This window comes from Cupressus sempervirens, chromosome 9, assembly GCF_028749045.1.
Source record: "Cupressus sempervirens isolate cs-2001-9-10 chromosome 9, ASM2874904v1, whole genome shotgun sequence".
Taxonomy (NCBI): Eukaryota; Viridiplantae; Streptophyta; class Pinopsida; order Cupressales; family Cupressaceae; genus Cupressus; species Cupressus sempervirens.
Window position 1 is genome coordinate 783,070,295 of NC_143126.1, and position 19,237 is coordinate 783,089,531.

A 19,237-nucleotide genomic window follows, 5' to 3' on the forward strand; every position below is an offset into this window, starting at 1 on the left:
GAGAAGTAGGAACACATGCATAAGGCCATACGTAGATACTTAGACTTAGAAGAGCAAGTGCGGTATGCACTTTCAGACCTGGAGATTATCAGGTTATTAAACTTAACACTCCTTAGCTTGATAATCACACGGAGAGATATCATATCTGGCAACATCAATACAGATGAATAAGCAAGAATTAATACTCTATATCTATTTGAATGTTCTTAGTATGTGAAATCATAAAACACATAATACAATGTCATATCACTAAATCTGTGATATGACAAATCACTGCTACTAGTGATAAGTTACAGGATAAATCCAAAGGGTAACTTTCTTCAACTATCCAAGATGTGACACATAGAACTTGGTATTTCTATATCACAAAATGATCTTGAGTTTAAGATCTACTAGAATATAGGATAAACTCGGAGAATACTAAATTTCTTCCTTTATCCAAATTGTGACTCATAGACATAGCAATGTTTACATCACAATATGATCTTAAACTCATCTAGATCTTACAGTAGAACTCTATTGTTTAGCACATTATCTAAGAGATTGTCACCTCTTATAATGTTTTTTATACAAGTGTTCATTATTTCAGAGATCGTCACCTCTTAAATAACAAATACAAATGGTGGAGCCCATAACAGTCAATAGCTTGACAAAATTATTTTATCAAAATTTAAAGATTACAAATGGATTACAACTCAACCATACCAAGTCTCCTCCTGAAGTGTTCTATCTTCACTCTAGATAGAGGTTTGGTAAGTATGTCTGTTGTCTAATCTGCAGTGCAATTGTATTCCAATTTTACAGAATTCTTGTCTATTTTATCTCTTACATAATGGTAAGGAATTTCAATATGCTTGGATCTGTCATGAAAAACTGGATTCACTAAAAGCTTGAAGGAATTTTGATTATCACAATGAATAATCGTAGGATTCATGGCTTGTCCAAATAATCCTACAAGTAACTTCCTTAGCCAAATTGCTTCTCGAAAGGCCATTGTTGCTGCAATGTATTCGGCTTCTGTGGAACTCTGAGCTATTGAAGACTGCTTTTTGCATATTGAAGATATCATCGCTGATCCTAAATCGAAACAACATTTTGAAGTACTTTTTTTGTCTTTAACACATCCACCCCAATCTAAATTAGTGAATCCATGTAAGTCTAAGGCAATTTCTCATATTTGAGTCCAAAATTAAGAGTGCATTGTATCTCATAATGTGTTTAACTGCAATTAGGTGAATTTCCTTTGGTTCACACATAAACTGACTTAAGGCATTAACTGCATAGCAATATCCGGTTTTATATTTACTAAGTGCATAAGGGACCCAATCATCTGTCTTAGAGAGTAGAATCTATGGAAGGTGATTCTGGTGTTGCTTCCTTAAGTTTATGTAGATTAGTCTCCATTGGAGAAGACATAGGTTTGCAACTCCACATTCCAAATCTCTTTAAAATGTTTGTATACTTCCCTTGATTAAGTATGATACTGTCAAAATTTTGCCGTACTTCCAGTCCTAGAAAGTAATGAAGGAGTCCCAAATCTTTCATCTCGAATTCTTTAGTTAGATCTTTGTTGCATTGATCTATGAGATGATCATCACCTATTATTAGTAAATCATCAACATACAGTATCAGAATTATCATATCATTTTTATCTCTTTATAATATAAATTGGGATCGGCTTCATTCTTGGAGAATCCTAAGCTGGTGAGATACTTATCAATTCTTTCATACTAGACCCTGGGAGCCTGTTTAAGCCCATAGAGAGCTTTCTTGAGCCTGCAAACAAAGCATTAGGATCATGGGTTTCAAATCCTTCAGGTTGCTCCAGATATACTTCTTTTGAAATCTTTCCATTTAGGAATGCTGTTTTTACATCCATCTGATGTGCCTTCCATCCCTTTGACGCGGCAATTGCTAAGATTGCTCTTACAAAGGTATATTTGACAACAGGAGCAAAGGTTTCTTCATAATCAATCCCTTCTTTTTGAGAAAATTTTCTAGCTACAAATCTGGCTTTATACTTCTCAATGTTGCCGTTAGCAGCATGCTTTAATTTAAATATCCATTTGGAAGAAACAATAGATTTTCCTTTAGGTCTTCGAACAATTTCCCAAACATCATTTTTCATAATAGAATTGTATTCTTTTGTCATAGCTTCTTTCCAAGCTGTATGTTTAATAGCATCAAAAGAATTAGTTGGTTCTGATTTGGATAAATCACTCATGTTTGTTGTATAATTAGAGAATCTTTTAGGTCTTTTGCTTTCTCTGATTGTTCCGAAAAGTGCAACAAAGTCTTGAGCTGCTTCGACTGTTTTAATGGCCCAAAGTGGTGTTTTCTTTGAATTTTCTTCAAGGTTCATATTTTGAATTTCATCTTCGAATTCTTTTAAGTTCTCCCTGTGGGACTCAGATTCACCATTTCTTTCAGAATTAGATAAAGGAGAAGGTTCATCAAAACTTATTGCTCTTTTGAATGCAAGGTCTTCTTCAAAGATTACATCCCTACTAAGTTCAATTCTTTTTTGTCCAAGTATGAAAATCCTACATGCCTTAGATTTTTCACTAGACCTTACAAAAATACCTTTCTTTCGAGAGGGTTCTAATTTGGTTCTCTTTTTTTTTGGAACATGGATATATATAGGGCATCCAAAAATCCTAAGATGACTTATATTGGGCTTAACCTTAGTAAATACTTCTTCAGGAGTATTATCTCTAAGGTAGGAGTGAGGGCTTCTGTTTTGAATATATACAGTAGTACAAGAGGCTTCTACCCAAAGATAATATTCTAGATTTGGATAAAAAATCATGGCTCTAGTAGCTTTTATAATTGCCCTATTCTTTCTTTTTGCTACCCCATTTTGTTTTCGATAATAAGAAATAGTGTACTCCCTCTTAATCCCTGATTCTTTAGAAAACCTTTTAAACAAGTCTAAGGTATATTCTCCTCCATTTTCAGTTCTAAGGGTTTTGATTTTAGTCCCTGAAAAGTTTTTAGTTAATGTTTTGAATTCTTTAAATCTCTGAAGGATTTCTTCTGATTCTTTGCATTTTATGAAGTAAATTCATGTTTTTCTAGAGAAGTCATCTATGAACAAGATATAATACCACAATCCTCCAAGAGAAGGAACAGACATAGGTCCACATAAATTTGAATGAATTAATTCTAGTACATTATTTTTTTTTCTAGTACTATCATGAAAAGGACTTTTGGTGTTCTTACCCAGAGCACACCCTTTGCATATACTTGAGTGGTCTTTATTTAATTTAGGTAACCCAATAACCATCTTTTCCATAGTTGATAAGGTTTTAAAATTTAAATGCCCTAATTTTTTGTGTCATATTTCATTTATGTCTTCAGCTTCATGGATTAAGGCTTGAATAGGTCAACTAGATTATGTATTTAGTTCATACAAATATCCTTTTCTCTGACCAATCAACTTCGCTTTCTTGATTGAAGAGTTCTTTGCCCAAGTTATTACTTTATCGTCCACAAATGCAACATTATGCCCATCATCTTCAAGTGCTGTAATTGAGATTATATTTCTTTTAATTCCTGGTACGTAGAGTACATGTTTGAGAAGAAGAGTATTTCCTGATTTTAGTTTCAAGGTGCAATTTCCAATTCTTTCAACGAAGTGTGTTGAATTATCACCAATGGTAACTTTACCGTTAACCTTCTCTGATAAAGAGTCTAGTGTTTCTTTGTATCCTATTATATGTTTAGAAGACCCACTATCAATTACCCATGCTTTATTTGAAATTTCATTTGATAGTAAGGAGTACAAAACATGGTTCTCAGGATCATAAGTATCTTTTTCCCTAATAACATTTGTATAGTTTACTTGTTGTTTGGAATTTTCAGGACAATTAGATCTATAGTGTTCAAATTTTTCACATTTGAAACTCTTTATTTTAGATAGATCTTTCTTGGGTTTTCCATTCTTTTGACTTCCCTTTTTCTTCTTGAAATGCTTCTTCTTGTCCTTATAGGAGTTTGTATTAAGAACATGAAGTTCATCTTTTCTTTTGGTTTCCCTCCTTTCTTTAGTTTTCTGGATTCCTCTTGAAGACAATCGTTCTTAAGTTTGTTAAAGTCTGGAAGATTATCTCTGGCACTAGTTCTTTGTGCAAATGTCTTCCATGAATTTGGCAATCTATCTATAGCCGTAAGTGTTAATTCTGTATCACTAATAGTGGTTCCTATACTTGATAGTTCATCTCTAATGCTGGCAACTCTTAGGAAGTAAGAATTTATTGATTCTCCTTTCTTTATCTGAATTTGATTTAGTTGCCTTTTCAGTGCGAGAACCCTAGTTGCATTGTTTACTTCATATGCATTTCGTAATGCATTCATCATATTAAAGATAGTTTGATGTTTTGTAACCATAGGTACAATATCATTTTTTACTCCATCTAAAATGATTTGAATGACTTTTCTATTTCCTCTGCTCTAGATAGATTTGTGAGGTTCAACTGGAGGTTGTTTGGATGCTTTATCAACAAATTGTTTTACATCATTCTCTTCAAGAACCATCATGATTCTGAATTTCCAGGCTTCAAAGTGTTCTTTCCCATCAAATGTGTCCTCGGGTCTAATTGTGTATGCCATTTGAAAATAGAAGATAGTTGCTAAATATATATGGAGTCTGATAATTGAATTTTGCAGAGCCTAGGTTCGCCTACCAGAGCTCTGATACCATGTAAATATTTTGCAAATCCTTTGAATCAGACTTCTATTTCCTTTCTTGATTGCTGACAATGGTCTTCTAATAATCTAAATACTGATGAAGTTGACACTTATAATTCTGATCAGAGAATTATATATTTCTGCAATAGATCAGTATGATATTGCTTGAGGAAATAGCCTTAAATGTGATATGTTTGAAGAACACTGAACTTCTTTAATGCCGATACAAGAAGGAATAGTCGACTTTGATCTGATATTGAAAGAGAATATCTCTGCACTATAAATTGCTGGATAATGATGCTTGGAGGAGCGGACTGAATTATGTTTTGTGTCCTTCAAAACTGCACCACTATCCCTCTAAATATCTAGACTAGGAGACGTGACCCTTAAAGAGCATATCTCTACCCTAAGTCGGCTTGTATGACTCCTCTTAAAACCGGCGATATGCAAACTAATCCATCATTAGTTAGTGACTAACACATTGTGTTAGATTCACTTGTTTAATATTAAATAATTCTGGAAAGTCGCTTCCTAGAAGAGAGAGGTAGGAACACATACATAAGGCCATACGAAGATACTTAGAAGAGCAAGTGCAGTTTGCACTTTCAGACCTGGAGATTATCAGGTCATTAAACTTAACACGTACAAACCATAGCATACATCAAGCTGCCAACAACACTCACATAAGGTACTCTAGACATGCCCTCCATCTCAATAGGAGATTTTGGACAATCCTCCTTAGAAAGCTTCATTCTATGTAACATTGGAACAACTAATTGCATGCAAGCTACCATGCTGAATTTCTCCAATACAGAGTTAACATACTTCCTCCGGCTCATCCAAAGCTTTTTGCTAGCTCTATCTCTAATGATCTCAAACCCAAGATTATATCTAGCTGCACCTAGATCTTTCATTTCAAACCGTGCTACTAACTGAGACTTCAAAATTGAAATCATTCTTTTACTATTCTCGATAAATAACATATCATCTACATACAAGACTATGATACAATTGTGACCATTTTCAAATTTATAATATACACAATGGTTAGATTTAGATCTCAGAAATCCCAAGGACAACACATAGGTGTCAAACTTTTGATACCACATTCTAGGAGACTGCTTCAAACCATAAAGAGATTTCTTGAACTTACAAACAAGATTTTCTTTACCTTTCTCAACGAAATGCTCTGGCTGTGACATATAAATTTCCTCCTTCAAATCACGATAAAGGAACTCTATCTTCACATCCATTTGCTTAACTGTAAAATCATAAGTTGCTGCAAGTGATAACAAGAATTGAATGGATGTCAACTTTGCTATAGGAGAGATTATTTCACCATAATCAATTCCCTCCACCCGTGAATACCCCTTCACAACTAACTGTGCCTTGTACTTCTCAACACTGCCATCTGGACCCAATTTCTTCCTAAACACCCATTTACATCCAACAGGTTTCCGTCCTTTAGGCAAAGGTACCAAATCTCATGTAGCATTCTTCTTCAATGCTGCCATCTCTTCATTCATGGCTTCCATCCAGGAATCTGCACCATTCATAGCCATAGCCTCTCTAACAATCCTAAGCTCATCAGTGTTAGCAATCAAAGCAAATATACAATTGGAATCCAACAAAGAATATCCAAACCTCTCAATTGAATAGCCATATGTATCGGGCCGTTGTCTATCACAAGTAGACCTCCTCAAAGTTTGAGGTTCAAGTTCTTGCTCTTCTTCAAAACTTTCAAAGCTTCTTAAGCTCTCCACATTCTCAGGTCCATCAGTAGCTCATAGTTTGTCTTCCTTAGGGGTAGTAGGAATATGAACTACTTCCTTTCTTGTTTCTCTTCCTTCTCTAGCTGTAAATAAACTATGGAAGGTTGTAGAGAACCTTCTCTGCAATTGGATCCCAAAGCTTGTAACCTTTCACACCGACACCACAACCAATGAAGATACGCTTGACTGCCTTGTTCTCCAATTTTGATCTTTTCTCACTTGGCACATGAGCATACACCTCACAACCAAAGACTCTGAGATGTCTCAATGAGGGCTTCTTGCTAGACCATGCCTCAATGGGTGTCTTCTCAACAGTGCTGAAGTAGGAGATCTGTTAATTAAATAACATGCAGCGGCTACAACTTCAGCCCATAAATTTTTTTCAAGGCCAACACCACTCAACGTACTCCTAGCCCTCTCCATCAACGCTCAATTCATTCTCTCTACAACTCCATTTTGCTGTGGGGTGTATGGAGTTGTCTTATGTCTCTCAATTTCGTGATCCTTACAGAACTTGACAAATTATGCTGAACAAATCTCACTGCCATCATCAGTCCTCAAACACTTAATTTTTCTACTAGTCTAATTTTCAACCGAGGATTTAAATTCCTTAAACCAACTAAAAACTTCAGATTTACTTCTGAGGAAATACACAAATGTCCTACTATAATCATCTATGAATGAGACAAAATATAAAGATCTAGATATCGAAGGAACATTAACTGGACCAAACATATTTGAATGAATCTAATCCAAAACCCCAGAAGACTAATGAGAATGAGAATTGGAATAAAGGAAACATAGTGTTGTTTACCATAAGTACAATGTTCACAGAAGTCAAACTCCATATTATAATCATCAAGGCCTTCAACAAGGCTCTTATTTTTCAAGGCTCTAAGACCCTTCTCACCAATGTGGCCAAGTCTTTGGTGCCATAACATTGTCTTCTTAGTAGGGAGCTTCATCTCCAAAGTATTTGCACCTAGAAAGCACGACCATTAGATGCAGAAACAATGGTCTTCTTTTCTTGATTTACTGGTGAGGATGAAGAAGTTAAAGCCCTTTTCTTAGACTTTACATAATCACTACTGCACTAAATCGTGCATGCATCCAGCCTATACAAGGTGCCCATCTTAACACCCTTAGCCAGCACCATAGAGCCTCTTGTCATCTTGCATCCACCACTTGAGAAAACAACCTGCACACCCACATCACCAAGCTTGCTGTCTGAAAGAAGGTTCCATGCCAAACCAAGGATATGCAGTACACCATCAATCCCCTTACGCTACCATTAGAAAATCTAATTTCGACTCTACCATGACCAACAATATTCATGTGAGTTATCACCTAGATACACCTTCCCACCATCAAATTCTTCATACTTTGAATACCAATCTCTGTGAGATGTCATGTGGAAAGAAGCATTTGAATCTATCAACCACACATCTTCTGATGCATGGTTGCCAAGGCTGCAACAAAAGCATTTACATCATCTTGAGAGGTTTTTTTAGAGTTAGAATCAAGGAAATCCTTTTTATCTTTCTTTTCCTTATCCTCTTTGCAGCGTTTTCGAAGATGACCAGGTTTTCTATAGTTCCAACATTGAGCCTTGGACTTTTTACCAAGAGACTCGAATTCGCCCTTTTTGTCCTTTTTCTTTCCTTTATCCATTGTTCTACCAGAAGCAACTAGGGCCTCCTTAGCCATCTCAGAAGATTTTCTTCGCATCTCTTCAGACAATAATGAACCAACCACATCCTCCAATTTGAAAGTGGTTGTTGTGCTTCCAATAGCCATAACTGGTGATCCCATGAGTTCGGCAAAGAACATAATATAAGCATGCATTTATCTTGATCATCAATCTTATCACCAATAGAATTTAATTGAGCAATTAGCATATTAAATGCATTCAAGTAATCAGCAACAAAACTTCCTCCATTCTCAAAGAGTACAACTTCTTTCTCAAGAATAACTTATTTACCAAATATTTCCCTTGATAAATATTACCAAGCTGCTTCCATAGATTAGCTGCAGTCTTCTCTTCATGGATATTCAAGAGCATTGAATCAGCCAAACAAAGTCTTATTAAACCCTTGGCTTTTCGATCCATCTTATCCCATTCTTGCTGTGATGTAGTTTGGGGTTTCGTTGAAGAAACCGCAACCCCTAGATCTCTATCTACAAGCATGTCCTACATTTTGAGTTTCCTCAACTCAAAATTGTTGTCATTAAACTTATCCTTTTCTACTCTACTGGATGTGCTTGCCATATCTAACTTGTAATAAGATTATGAAAACTCCTCTGCAAAACTCCCACTGAAACTAGATCAGCACACAAAAAACCAGTCTACCCAACAACAATAACAAAGCTAGCTGGGCTTTGATACCAATTGAAAGGAAGAAAAAGTGTGGAAACACTTCCAAATGCTAAACCTAACAGGAGAGATGATAATGAAATCTATCACAACCCTTAATTGCAAACTAAATAAACACATACAGAAAATCGATTAAACATAAAAACACTAGATATACGTGACAAAAACCTTCCAAGAAAAAACCCACCACTCCAAAGTCAGACCCAATTGTATTATCAGCACCAACAATTACAATACAATCTCTAGAGCCAAAGCTCTTCAAGAGTAATCAGCTGTGATATCCAAGTCTAGAATAATTCCCGCAACATAGCAACGCTCTTCAAACACTTCTTTCTCTCACATAATTCTCTGCTACAATGCCTTGTATATATAGAGTGCCTTGTATATATAGAGTTTTGGTACAAAAGGAAAAAGTTTCTAAAGTGTCTACATTTAACATATTTACAACTTATTTTAGAAACTTCTTTTATGCACAACTCTTGCCTTAAAAACAAAGCAAAGACAATTAAATCAATAGTAAAAGAAACTTTCTATTTTTCTGCTCCAAGTCCATCCTTGTGGAAGATTTCATCTTCATTTAACATCTTTCTGAAAAGACTAAATAAAACAATAAATCATGATAAGGCTGAGTCACCTTATCCTAACACTATTTGCCTTCTCATTAGCTATTCAAAAGAAAAATATGCATATTTTTATCCTCTTGATGGTATAAGTCACAATCACTAGTGTTCAAGAGGAATTAAGTTAAATTAAGAGAGGATGGGGAACTATCTCAACAAGCAGAGACAATGATAGGCACTACTTTTTTCAAACTAGGAAATATGAGATATAGGTGGCAGTTAGTTGGCTTTATTCAATGAAGCACACATGTGCTTATTAGCTATTTAGGAGTAAAACATGTTTATGTAAATAAATAAAATAGGTGTAATAGAACATTACACCAACATAAAATACCACTAAAATTTTAACTGTGTCACGTGCATTAAATTGTTCATTCAGATGGTTCAAAATTATCAGCAAGGTTTATGTTCATCTTCTTGTTCTTTTGTATCATTTTACATGGCATAGTTGCATTTGGGTTTTCCTATAGCCATATTTGAAATCAAACCACATTCAATGTAAATCCAATTTCCAAAACACAATTATCAAAGTTTTGATACCATATTCTTAGTGATTATTTCATGCCATAAAGGGGCTTCTTTAATTTCCAGCCCAAGTCTTCATTTCCTTTTAGTTAGTAACCATGATTTTTTCTCACTTTGACATGAAGATTTCTGATTCAAGATCTTGATGTGGGATGCTTATCTTCACATTTGTTTGTTTGGCTCCAAGATCAAAAGTTGCAAAAATAGCAAAACAAACCTAATAAAATTTAAATAAAATTTAATTTAAAAACATGAGAGAACATATTACCAAAATCATTTCTCTATTTGTGAATATCCCTTTGCAAGGAAAGGAGCTTTACGCTTCTTTACTCTACCTTCTGCATTAAACATCTTCTTGAACTCCCATTTATAACCAATAGGTTTTCTTGTAGTAGGCAACTTGACCAAATCCCATGCCCTATTCTGTTCTAAGGACTCCATTTCTTCATCCATGACCTTCCTCTAGAATTTCGTTCCTTTGAACTAAATGCCTCTAAAATAGTTCTAAGATAAGTAAGAGGTTAATCAAAAGAAAAATGAAAATTTGGTGGACTATGCCTTTCTGGTTGTGTTCTTTCTCAATCTCCTCAAGGTTGAAGTATGATGTTCTTCCCCATTTATGTCACCCGCTTCTATTTATTCATATTCACATACAAGTTCACCAACTTCCATTTTTAAACTTTGCCTTTTTTGGCTTGTTTGTCCCTGTTTTGGAAGCTTTTTAGCACCTCTATAAGGGAGTCTGACTGTTAACAGTCTTCATTGTTTTTGGTTTCCAAAGCTTTTATTCTTTAATACCATCACAATATCTAATAAAGACAAAGTTATTTTCTTTATAATTTAACTTAGTTCTCTCTTTTTCTTTGGGAACATGCACATAAGCATCAGATCGTAGATAGAATTTCTCACAAGTCAGTGCTTCTTGCAAAGTGTTGCCAACAAAGAGCTGATGAGGTGATGAGTGATCACATAACATGCAGTCTTCATTAATTCTGCTCAAGAATCTCTGTTCTAAACCAACACCACTAAACATGCTCCTTGGTTTTTTTATCAACATCTTATTCACTCTTTTTGCAACTACATTTTAGGTATGACATATATGGAGTTGCCTTTTGGCTCAGCATTCCATGTTTCTTACAACACTACTTGAAATCATTTGAGCAAATACCGTCACCGTTATATGTCTTGAACAACTTTATTTCTTCTTTGCTTGATGCTCTACAAGAACCTTGAATTTATGATAAAAGATCAGATTTCTATTTGAGGAAATATATACATGTCCTTTTGGATAATTCATCTTTGAAATAACCATAGAATAAATATTTTCTTAGTGATAGGGCAAGACTAGGTCCAAGCACATCACTGTGTATCAATTGCAAAATACAATCTACTCTTAAAGCACTAGTGGGGCACTTTATCCAATTTTGTTTACCATATAATGTAATGTTGGTTTACCATATATATGTAATGTTGAAGAAATAAGTATTTACTAGCTTATGTATGCAAACTAGGAACGGGGCCTATTTCATTCTTTGATTACATTAAAGGAGAGTGGATCTACTTGGCTCAGCCTCAAATCTGATGAAAAATGATTGAGCACAATGTAGGTCCAGCAGTCCTTTGTTTGAGTAGAAAATGACTATGCAAAGACATGCGTTGAATGCTTGATCTAGGACCAAAGTTGAGAAATTTAGGGGTTTTAACATGCACATAAACTTTTAGAACAAATATGCAGACTAGGTTTACAGATATAGGAAGAAGAGATAAAAAGGAACACATGTCAGAAATATAGGCTGAAATTAAGAGGTCGATGGCATTTGGGGTGCCCTTGATGCTGCTTTTTAGATCTGTGAAATCTCAATTTGTAGGTCTCTATCTACTTTGTTTGATTCCGAGTTCATGTCTTCCAATCCTATTGACTAACATGTGAAGAAGAGAAAATGTTGGGTTGATGGGGGTTCGCCTTGGTCAAACTCCAGTTTTTAGAATTAACCATGAAATTGAATTGAAATATGACTGAAGTGAAAGCATGTTGTAATGGAGCAAGAGGGTAGATCTGAATTGAAATGGTTAAATGATTTATTATACCTAAATAAGTCTCCTTTGTGTAAAAATCTTTATGAAAATGTTGATGTTTACTACTAGAGTTTACTTTATAATAGGTTGATCATGAATGTCATCTTCGATGCCTGAAATCTGAACTTTACTTTTGCTTCAATGCCTTGATGATGCTTGATTGCATGCTCAGTTGAATTCCATATGAACTTGATGATTGATGAGATGTGTGTGATCTTTTAAATGAGGGGCGAGGCTTGCGCTTATCTCTCCTCGTGAAATGTATCCTAATTTCAAAGTAGGCCGACACAGAAGAGAAATTTCTGTCCCCACAATCCAACCATTGGAGGGTCCAAAATTGGGCCTTTTTTGACAGGTCAAGGACCAGCAACTAAAAAGTTAGTGAAGTTGCTAGATTTGAATTAGTGCAAAAGGGATCAAACATGATTAGGCATAGAAGGCCGGAAATGCTTAAAATGAGGCCTAGGTGAGTATGAAATTGTATAGTGATGCAATTTACAATGTTACAATATATAATGCTCCCAAAATTCAAAATCCTAATTAAAAATTCCATCAGCTACACCTTAAGTATGCAAATTGGGAAGGCTTTTGTCTCCAGGATCTCTCCTTTTCTCATGCCAAAGCAATTTTCTTCACAAGCAATACATACCTTCCAATCTTAGGAACAAAAAAGGTATTACAACCATTACTCACCATGCTTTCCTTAGTCATAAATAATGTTCAATTGTGGAATCCTTTTATCAATACCATTGCTTCTTGAACCATCTTGCAATTATCTTTGTTAAATATTGCTTGAATATTTGCATCACTTATAAATATTTGATTTCTAGCCAATCCTAGAATATGTAGAACTTGGAGGAGAGGTCACCTTTACTTTTGTACACCCTGTGATCATATATGACAAGTTGTCACATAAGAAGACATTAACTCCATTATAACTTTTTCATCCACAATACACTCCTTGTCAGGATTTAGGAAAAGAAGCACGCAAATCAGTTAGCTATGCATCATGACTAGAGTGCATACTTGAATAATCCAAGTACATCCCAACTTCTTTAATTAGCGAAATTCTGTCTTTTAATGGAAGAGGTGTCATTAGGTACCTAACTTTGTCAAACATTTAAAATCTACATTGCTTCTTAAAATACCCATTTTTACTGTAATTCCAGCATTTGTTCATGTTTTCCGATTTATATTTAGCTCTAGATGTTACTTGTCTTCTATCTGATTTTTTTTTCAGGAATGACCGCTCTCAAACAAGACATTCTTTTGTTTCTTTCGATAATGATTTGACTACATACTCATGTTTAATTTAGACAATATGCTGCATATGGCCGTAACAGATTGTCTCATAAATCTAAAAATGAATATAAAGTACAATGCTTCTCTTCTTCATTCATTTAAACATCAATAGAGCTAAAATTGACTAATCACAATGTTGAAAGCATTCAAATGCTCTATACAGAGTTGCCATCATTCATTGTAAGAGACTACATCTCTATTGGAAATAATTTATTATAGACTTAAATGCAAATATCCTATCTTATGCCATACTCCTTTAGCATTGGCTTCTTTTGAGATCTTGAATAATATTAAATCTGAAAGGCACAACTGGATTGCTTTTCTCACCTTTGTATCAATCTTGGCCCATTCTTTTGCTGCAATTACTAAGTGTTTCTTTATCCACATAATTCATTGATCTCTATCTACAAGAAGATCTTCCATCTGAAACTTCCATGATTCAAAATTTTGACCAAAAAATCTCTGTTTCCATGTGCTTTTTACTTTATGTGCACATGACACTCAAAGCAAAGATTCCACTCGAGAAAGTATTTAACATAGGGCCATATGCCCTTTTTTCAAAGATGTAGCTAAGCCTTAGCTTTGATACCAAATGAAGAGAAACAATATTGATAGACCAATACAAGTGAAGCAATGTTAACAGAATTTTAAATGCAATAGAAAGAAAACAATGCCATACAATATAACACGATTATTTACTCTAAAAAACGTTTTTATGAAGAAAGGTCTAGCAAAATAACACTCATTGTATTAATTCAATTGTCATATGCAATTATTTATAGGCACATAACCACAGAAAACTGCTGAGCAGTACTAAAATATGATTGGCGTAAAATCATAATAAATGTTAAAACAGCTTAAAAAAGGTCCATAATTTATTTGGGGTGGTAATCCCTGAATTTCAGTCATGGATGAGTATGGAGAATGCAAGGGGTAAAAACATGCAAAATCTACAACACATATCTGGCATGGAGATTGGGGAAGTGAGTATTCATATTTACTATAGACAGCTCTTATCATTGTTATCAATGTTATGCCAGGGGAATCTACTTTAGTGGAAAAAAATTAACAATAAACAAACAGAAATTTGCAAACTATATGGTAAGTTTTCACTGTTCAGTCAAGGCTTGATTCGGAGTTCCATTGCAGGTTATATAAAGAAACGTGAGAATATGAGCTGGTTAGCACATTGAATCTTGTTTATGAACAGCAACCCCAAACCTACTTACCATTTCTATTTTCTGCCCCCTGTTGGGTACAGGTTACAGAAATTTCCACAATGTGGAAAGACACCACTACACATGATGTTTCTAATATGTAAATAATATTTATGGTTTCACGAGATGGGAAAAGGAAAATGTAATGGTATAAGATTGATGGCACATCTTTTGCAGGATTGAGGGTTGAGATAGGCAGTATAAGACAGTAAGATGAAAATATGTGTTAATGGTAAAAAGTTGGATTATATGTAATGAGATTTAGATTAGACAATGAAACAAGTGAAAATTAGAAAAAAATTTTAAGATAAGATTCGGATCGTAAATTACAATAGCCTACTTTTCTACTGTATATGTTTTAATAAACCAGAAACGGGACAACTTTTGAAGAGACTATCTATAGGTGTATTGCTCAAACACTGTACTTTGCTTTGTCATAGTAGTTGCAATTTATTTTTTGATCGATGTCATAATAGTTTCAATTGGTTAATAGGATTCCTCTAGCTTATTTCTGGTGAATATTTTTGTTTCAAGTTGAAAATAATTTCAAGCAAAGATGTTTATTTCATTCTCCTTCAAATTGTTGTTTGAGCGATTGTGTGGGATGGAATGAAGTTGTATTGTCAATGTTAGATGAAACATCTAATGATTTTCTTTCTCTTTTTCTGCAGGTTCAGCTTCTCAACAATGTTTTTCGCTCACAGTGAGTAATCAAAATATTTCTGTCCTGCTCTTTTTCCCGAGCCTCTTATTACAATTTGTCAAATGTTTTCACTTCTGTAAGAAAAACTACAGAATATGTTGTTTTCGTGTTTAATCTTTTGTACAGCCTTCATGGTCGAATCATTTTGTCACTGAAAAAGTACTGGAACATTGGATGGCATGGTTATTTAGTGTTTAATACAGAACTCAAATCTGTTTACATTTATATCTTAGATAAGGTGGACTTGAATGGACATAACTATAACATGATTGTATGGTTTCTTACAGGGTGCTGTTGTTTTATTGTTTAATAAGGAACTCCATTTCTCGTTCTGTACATTAGTAGAACATAGTTTTATGGTCTAATAAAGTGCTGCAAACCTCTCTTCTTATATCTTGTGCAGGCAAAACCTGACAACAATTTTGGGCTAATGCAGGAGAAAATGTTATGAGCAATCTGGGGCGAGCAGTACTTTTAATATGGTTATTTGTTGTTCTGATCATTAACTCCAGTTATACTGCAAGCCTGACCTCAATTCTCACAGTACAACAGCTTTCACCAACAGTAAATGGCTTCGCCAGTTTAATTCAAAGCAATGAACCAATTGGGTATCAAGAAGGGACCTATGTTAAAAAATATTTAATGGATGAGTTTAACATAGATGAATCCAGACTTGTTCCTCTTAATTCTACAGAAAGCTATGCAAAAGCATTGAAACTAGAACGAGGCAAGCCTGGAAGGGTAGCAGCAATTGTTGATTCAACACCAATCATCCAGCTCTTTCTCTCAACGCAATGCGGTTTCACAACTCTTGGCTTGGAAATTAGCAAAGGAGGATGGGGCTTTGTAAGGAAAACTATCTAATATATGGATTGCATCTAAAGTAATTGTTTTGGCTTTTGTTGGCTTGTAAACGTAGTTAAGTATTTTTCTGTTTTTGTTGCCCATTAACAGGCTTTCCAAAAGGATTCCCAATTGGCAATTGACATGTCAACAGCAATCCTGACCCTTTCAGAAAGTGGCGAGCTTCAGAGAATTCATGATAAATGGTTTAGTAAAAATCGTTGTGGTACACAGGCCACAGAAGTTGATTCTACTAGGCTTGAACTGAAAAGTTTTTGGGGTCTTTTTTTGATCAGCGGGGTGGCATCATTTGTGGCTCTCATTATCTTTTTCATTCGCATGTTCATGCAATATTCCAGAAGCATGAGTGACGTAGTTTCCAGAGATGGATCTTTTTCAAGTTCCTTAGCATCAAGACTGAAATCATTTGTTGATTTTATAGATAAGAAAGAGAATTTTGAAAGTAAAGAAGATACACCGAGCGTTACTCCAAGAAGTCAACCAAGTGTTACCCCAAGAAATCAACGAGAAGCTTGGGTCGAGTCTCAATACTCATTTCCCAATCAATCAACTTCAGCTGCTTAAGATGTGTTGCAGCTTTATTTAGTCCATGTTATGATGGCTCAAATGCTATTCTCATTGTAAATATTAGTCGATGTTATGATGGCTCAAATGCTATTCTCATTGCAAATATTAGTATACGCACATGTGGCACAAGGAAGATCTCAGCTAGTGAAGGTTTCTTGTAACTTTTTTTTATTGTTTTTGTTGAAAAGGATTCTTGAGATAAAGGGCTTTAAAATTGCTGTTCAGCATCAATTCAAATCAATTTCCTGTATCACACTAATGAGGATATAGTCTTGATTTTTATTATTAGTTATATCTGATTTTGTTTTATTATTAGTTATATTTTATTTTGTTTGATGCAGTAGTAAAAAAGAATTGTTATTTAGTTTTCCAGACTCTTTTTAGATTCTTTTATTTACTAGCAATCACATCTTAGTGTGCAATGGGGAGGCCGTATATGTATGAAAAGTAAGTATTTGTTCCATTTTCAATCTCTTCTTCTCATTCTCTCTATATCTTCTTACCTCTTTACCAATCGATCTCACCATCCATATCTTTCTATCTCTCATTGTCTCTCTCTTCCTATACATCTCTCGAGAATTATTTCTATCTTTACCTCTCAATCTCTCTCTATTCATCTATCAATTTCTCTCCCATCCTTCCACTAATATATTCATCTCTATCTATATCTTCCACCTCCCCCTCCATATCTCGAAAAATCTCCCTCTCTATCCATCCATCTCTTTCTATGACCCACTTCCATATACCTTTGAATATCTACATCTTTGTATTTCTCTAACAATATCTCCCTCCATGGGTATTACTATATTTTTACCTCTCCATCCCTCTACATCCCTAATTTATCTCCCCCATTTAGATGGTCATATATCTTTATTTTTTTCTTTTACAAAATCTTTATCTTCGTCCCCTATTTTTTCACTATCTTCATATCTATATGTATATGTGTACTTGACTATGTTTGATGTCTCTCTATCTATCTACATTTACCTCCCTCCTCTCCCTATACATTTCCTTATCTCTCTCTCTCTCTCTCTCCCCCCCTCTCTGTGTACCACTCCCTATCCCTCTATCTTCTACTTGTTTCTTTATCCATTTCTATTTCATCTCTCTATCTCTAAATACACATCCCTCTCTACATTCCTCCATTTGCCCCTCTCATTATTACCTCATCTCTCTACTCACTTAGCATACCTATATTTATCTTTTCTTTGATTTTTGTATCTTATTAGTTTATGAACAATCTATATACAAATATGTACTTTTTTGTTTTGAAATTTATAAATATTTCATTTGATTTAAATCTAAGTTTTTTTTTTTTTTTTCAATTATATCACTTTGATGTAACACAAACATATTTAAAAAAAAATTTGCATATATTTGATTTGATTTATTATAATCTAATTTATTTGAATTATACTACTTTTATCTATACAAATTTCTTTTGTATTTTGAGGCAGTTCCTTATTTTGAAGGGTAAACCAAGTGAAGTATTTTATCAAAAGTATTTATATTTTACAATTTTTTTTTTTAACTCTCTTAGTAATAATATGATTTGTATATTTCTTAAACGACTGTCCAGAAAGTTCGCAAGACCTTAATGACTTTATGAGCGGAATGGATTTTATTGTTGTGGATTTGAGAGGGAACTCGTTTACTTGGACTAATAATAGGAAAGGGAATTATCTTATCCAGGTGAGATTGGATAGGTTGATGGTGACAGGGAACTGGAATACTCTGAGCAATCCCCTTTTGGAGAACCTTACTAGAACTGCTTTAGATCATTCCCCTTTAATCTTTAAGTGGGAGGATGGTTTAAAGGGTGGATCAAAACCTTTTAGGTATGAAATAATGTGGTAGTCACACCTAGAATTTAAAGAGAGAATTCAGGGATGGTGGAATATAAGGTTAGATGGCACTGCTATGTATAGATTGACTCAAAAGCTTGATATATAAGGAGAAATGTCAAAGGCTGGGCTAAGAGTTCCTTTGGAGACTTGTTCAAAATCAAAGGAGAAGTGGAAGAAAAATTGAGAAAGCTCCAAGGGGAAATTGCTGAAGGAAATAACCTTGAAAGTGCAATTGAGGAAGAAGAGGAATATAGAAAAAATAGAAGGATATTATGTTGAGGGAGGAAATTTTTTGGAAACAAAGATCAAGAGTACAATGGTTAACTAAGGGGGACAAAAACACTACTTTCTTTCACAGGTCAATCTCCAATCATAAAAGAAGAAACACAATCAACAGATTGGAAGGGGAAGGAGGTAGGATACATAAGGACTAGGAGGAGATGGGAAGACATTTGGTGGAATATTTTAGCAAGGCTTACATCAAGGATAATAATGCAGGAAATCAAGTTATTAGAAGAAGTTTGATTAATACGATCTCACAAGTGCTGGGTGCGGTGGAAAACAACCACATTGTAGGAAACATCAAGGAGGAGAAAGTGAAAGGTGTTGTGTTTTCTATGAAAGCTTATAAAGCCTTAGGTCTGGACGGTTTCCCTCTAGCTTTCTTCTAGCACTTCTGAG

At 34.5% G+C, this 19,237-nt stretch overlaps 1 protein-coding gene across 2 annotated transcripts in view; it reads left to right on the top strand.

Annotated features, from left to right (window-relative positions):
• LOC149541057 (glutamate receptor 3.3-like) overlaps positions 1 to 17,001 on the top strand; it is a 35,320-nt gene extending 18,319 nt beyond the window's left edge. For both annotated transcript variants that reach the window (XM_089802048.1, XM_089802050.1), the window contains 3 exons: positions 15,247 to 15,278; positions 15,715 to 16,124; positions 16,233 to 17,001. In XM_089802048.1, coding sequence (XP_089658174.1) covers positions 15,247 to 15,278; positions 15,715 to 16,124; positions 16,233 to 16,706 — 916 coding nt within the window. In that variant the 3' untranslated portion in view covers positions 16,707 to 17,001. The remainder of the gene's footprint in view (positions 1 to 15,246; positions 15,279 to 15,714; positions 16,125 to 16,232) is intronic.
• Positions 17,002 to 19,237: the final 2,236 nt, after the last annotated feature.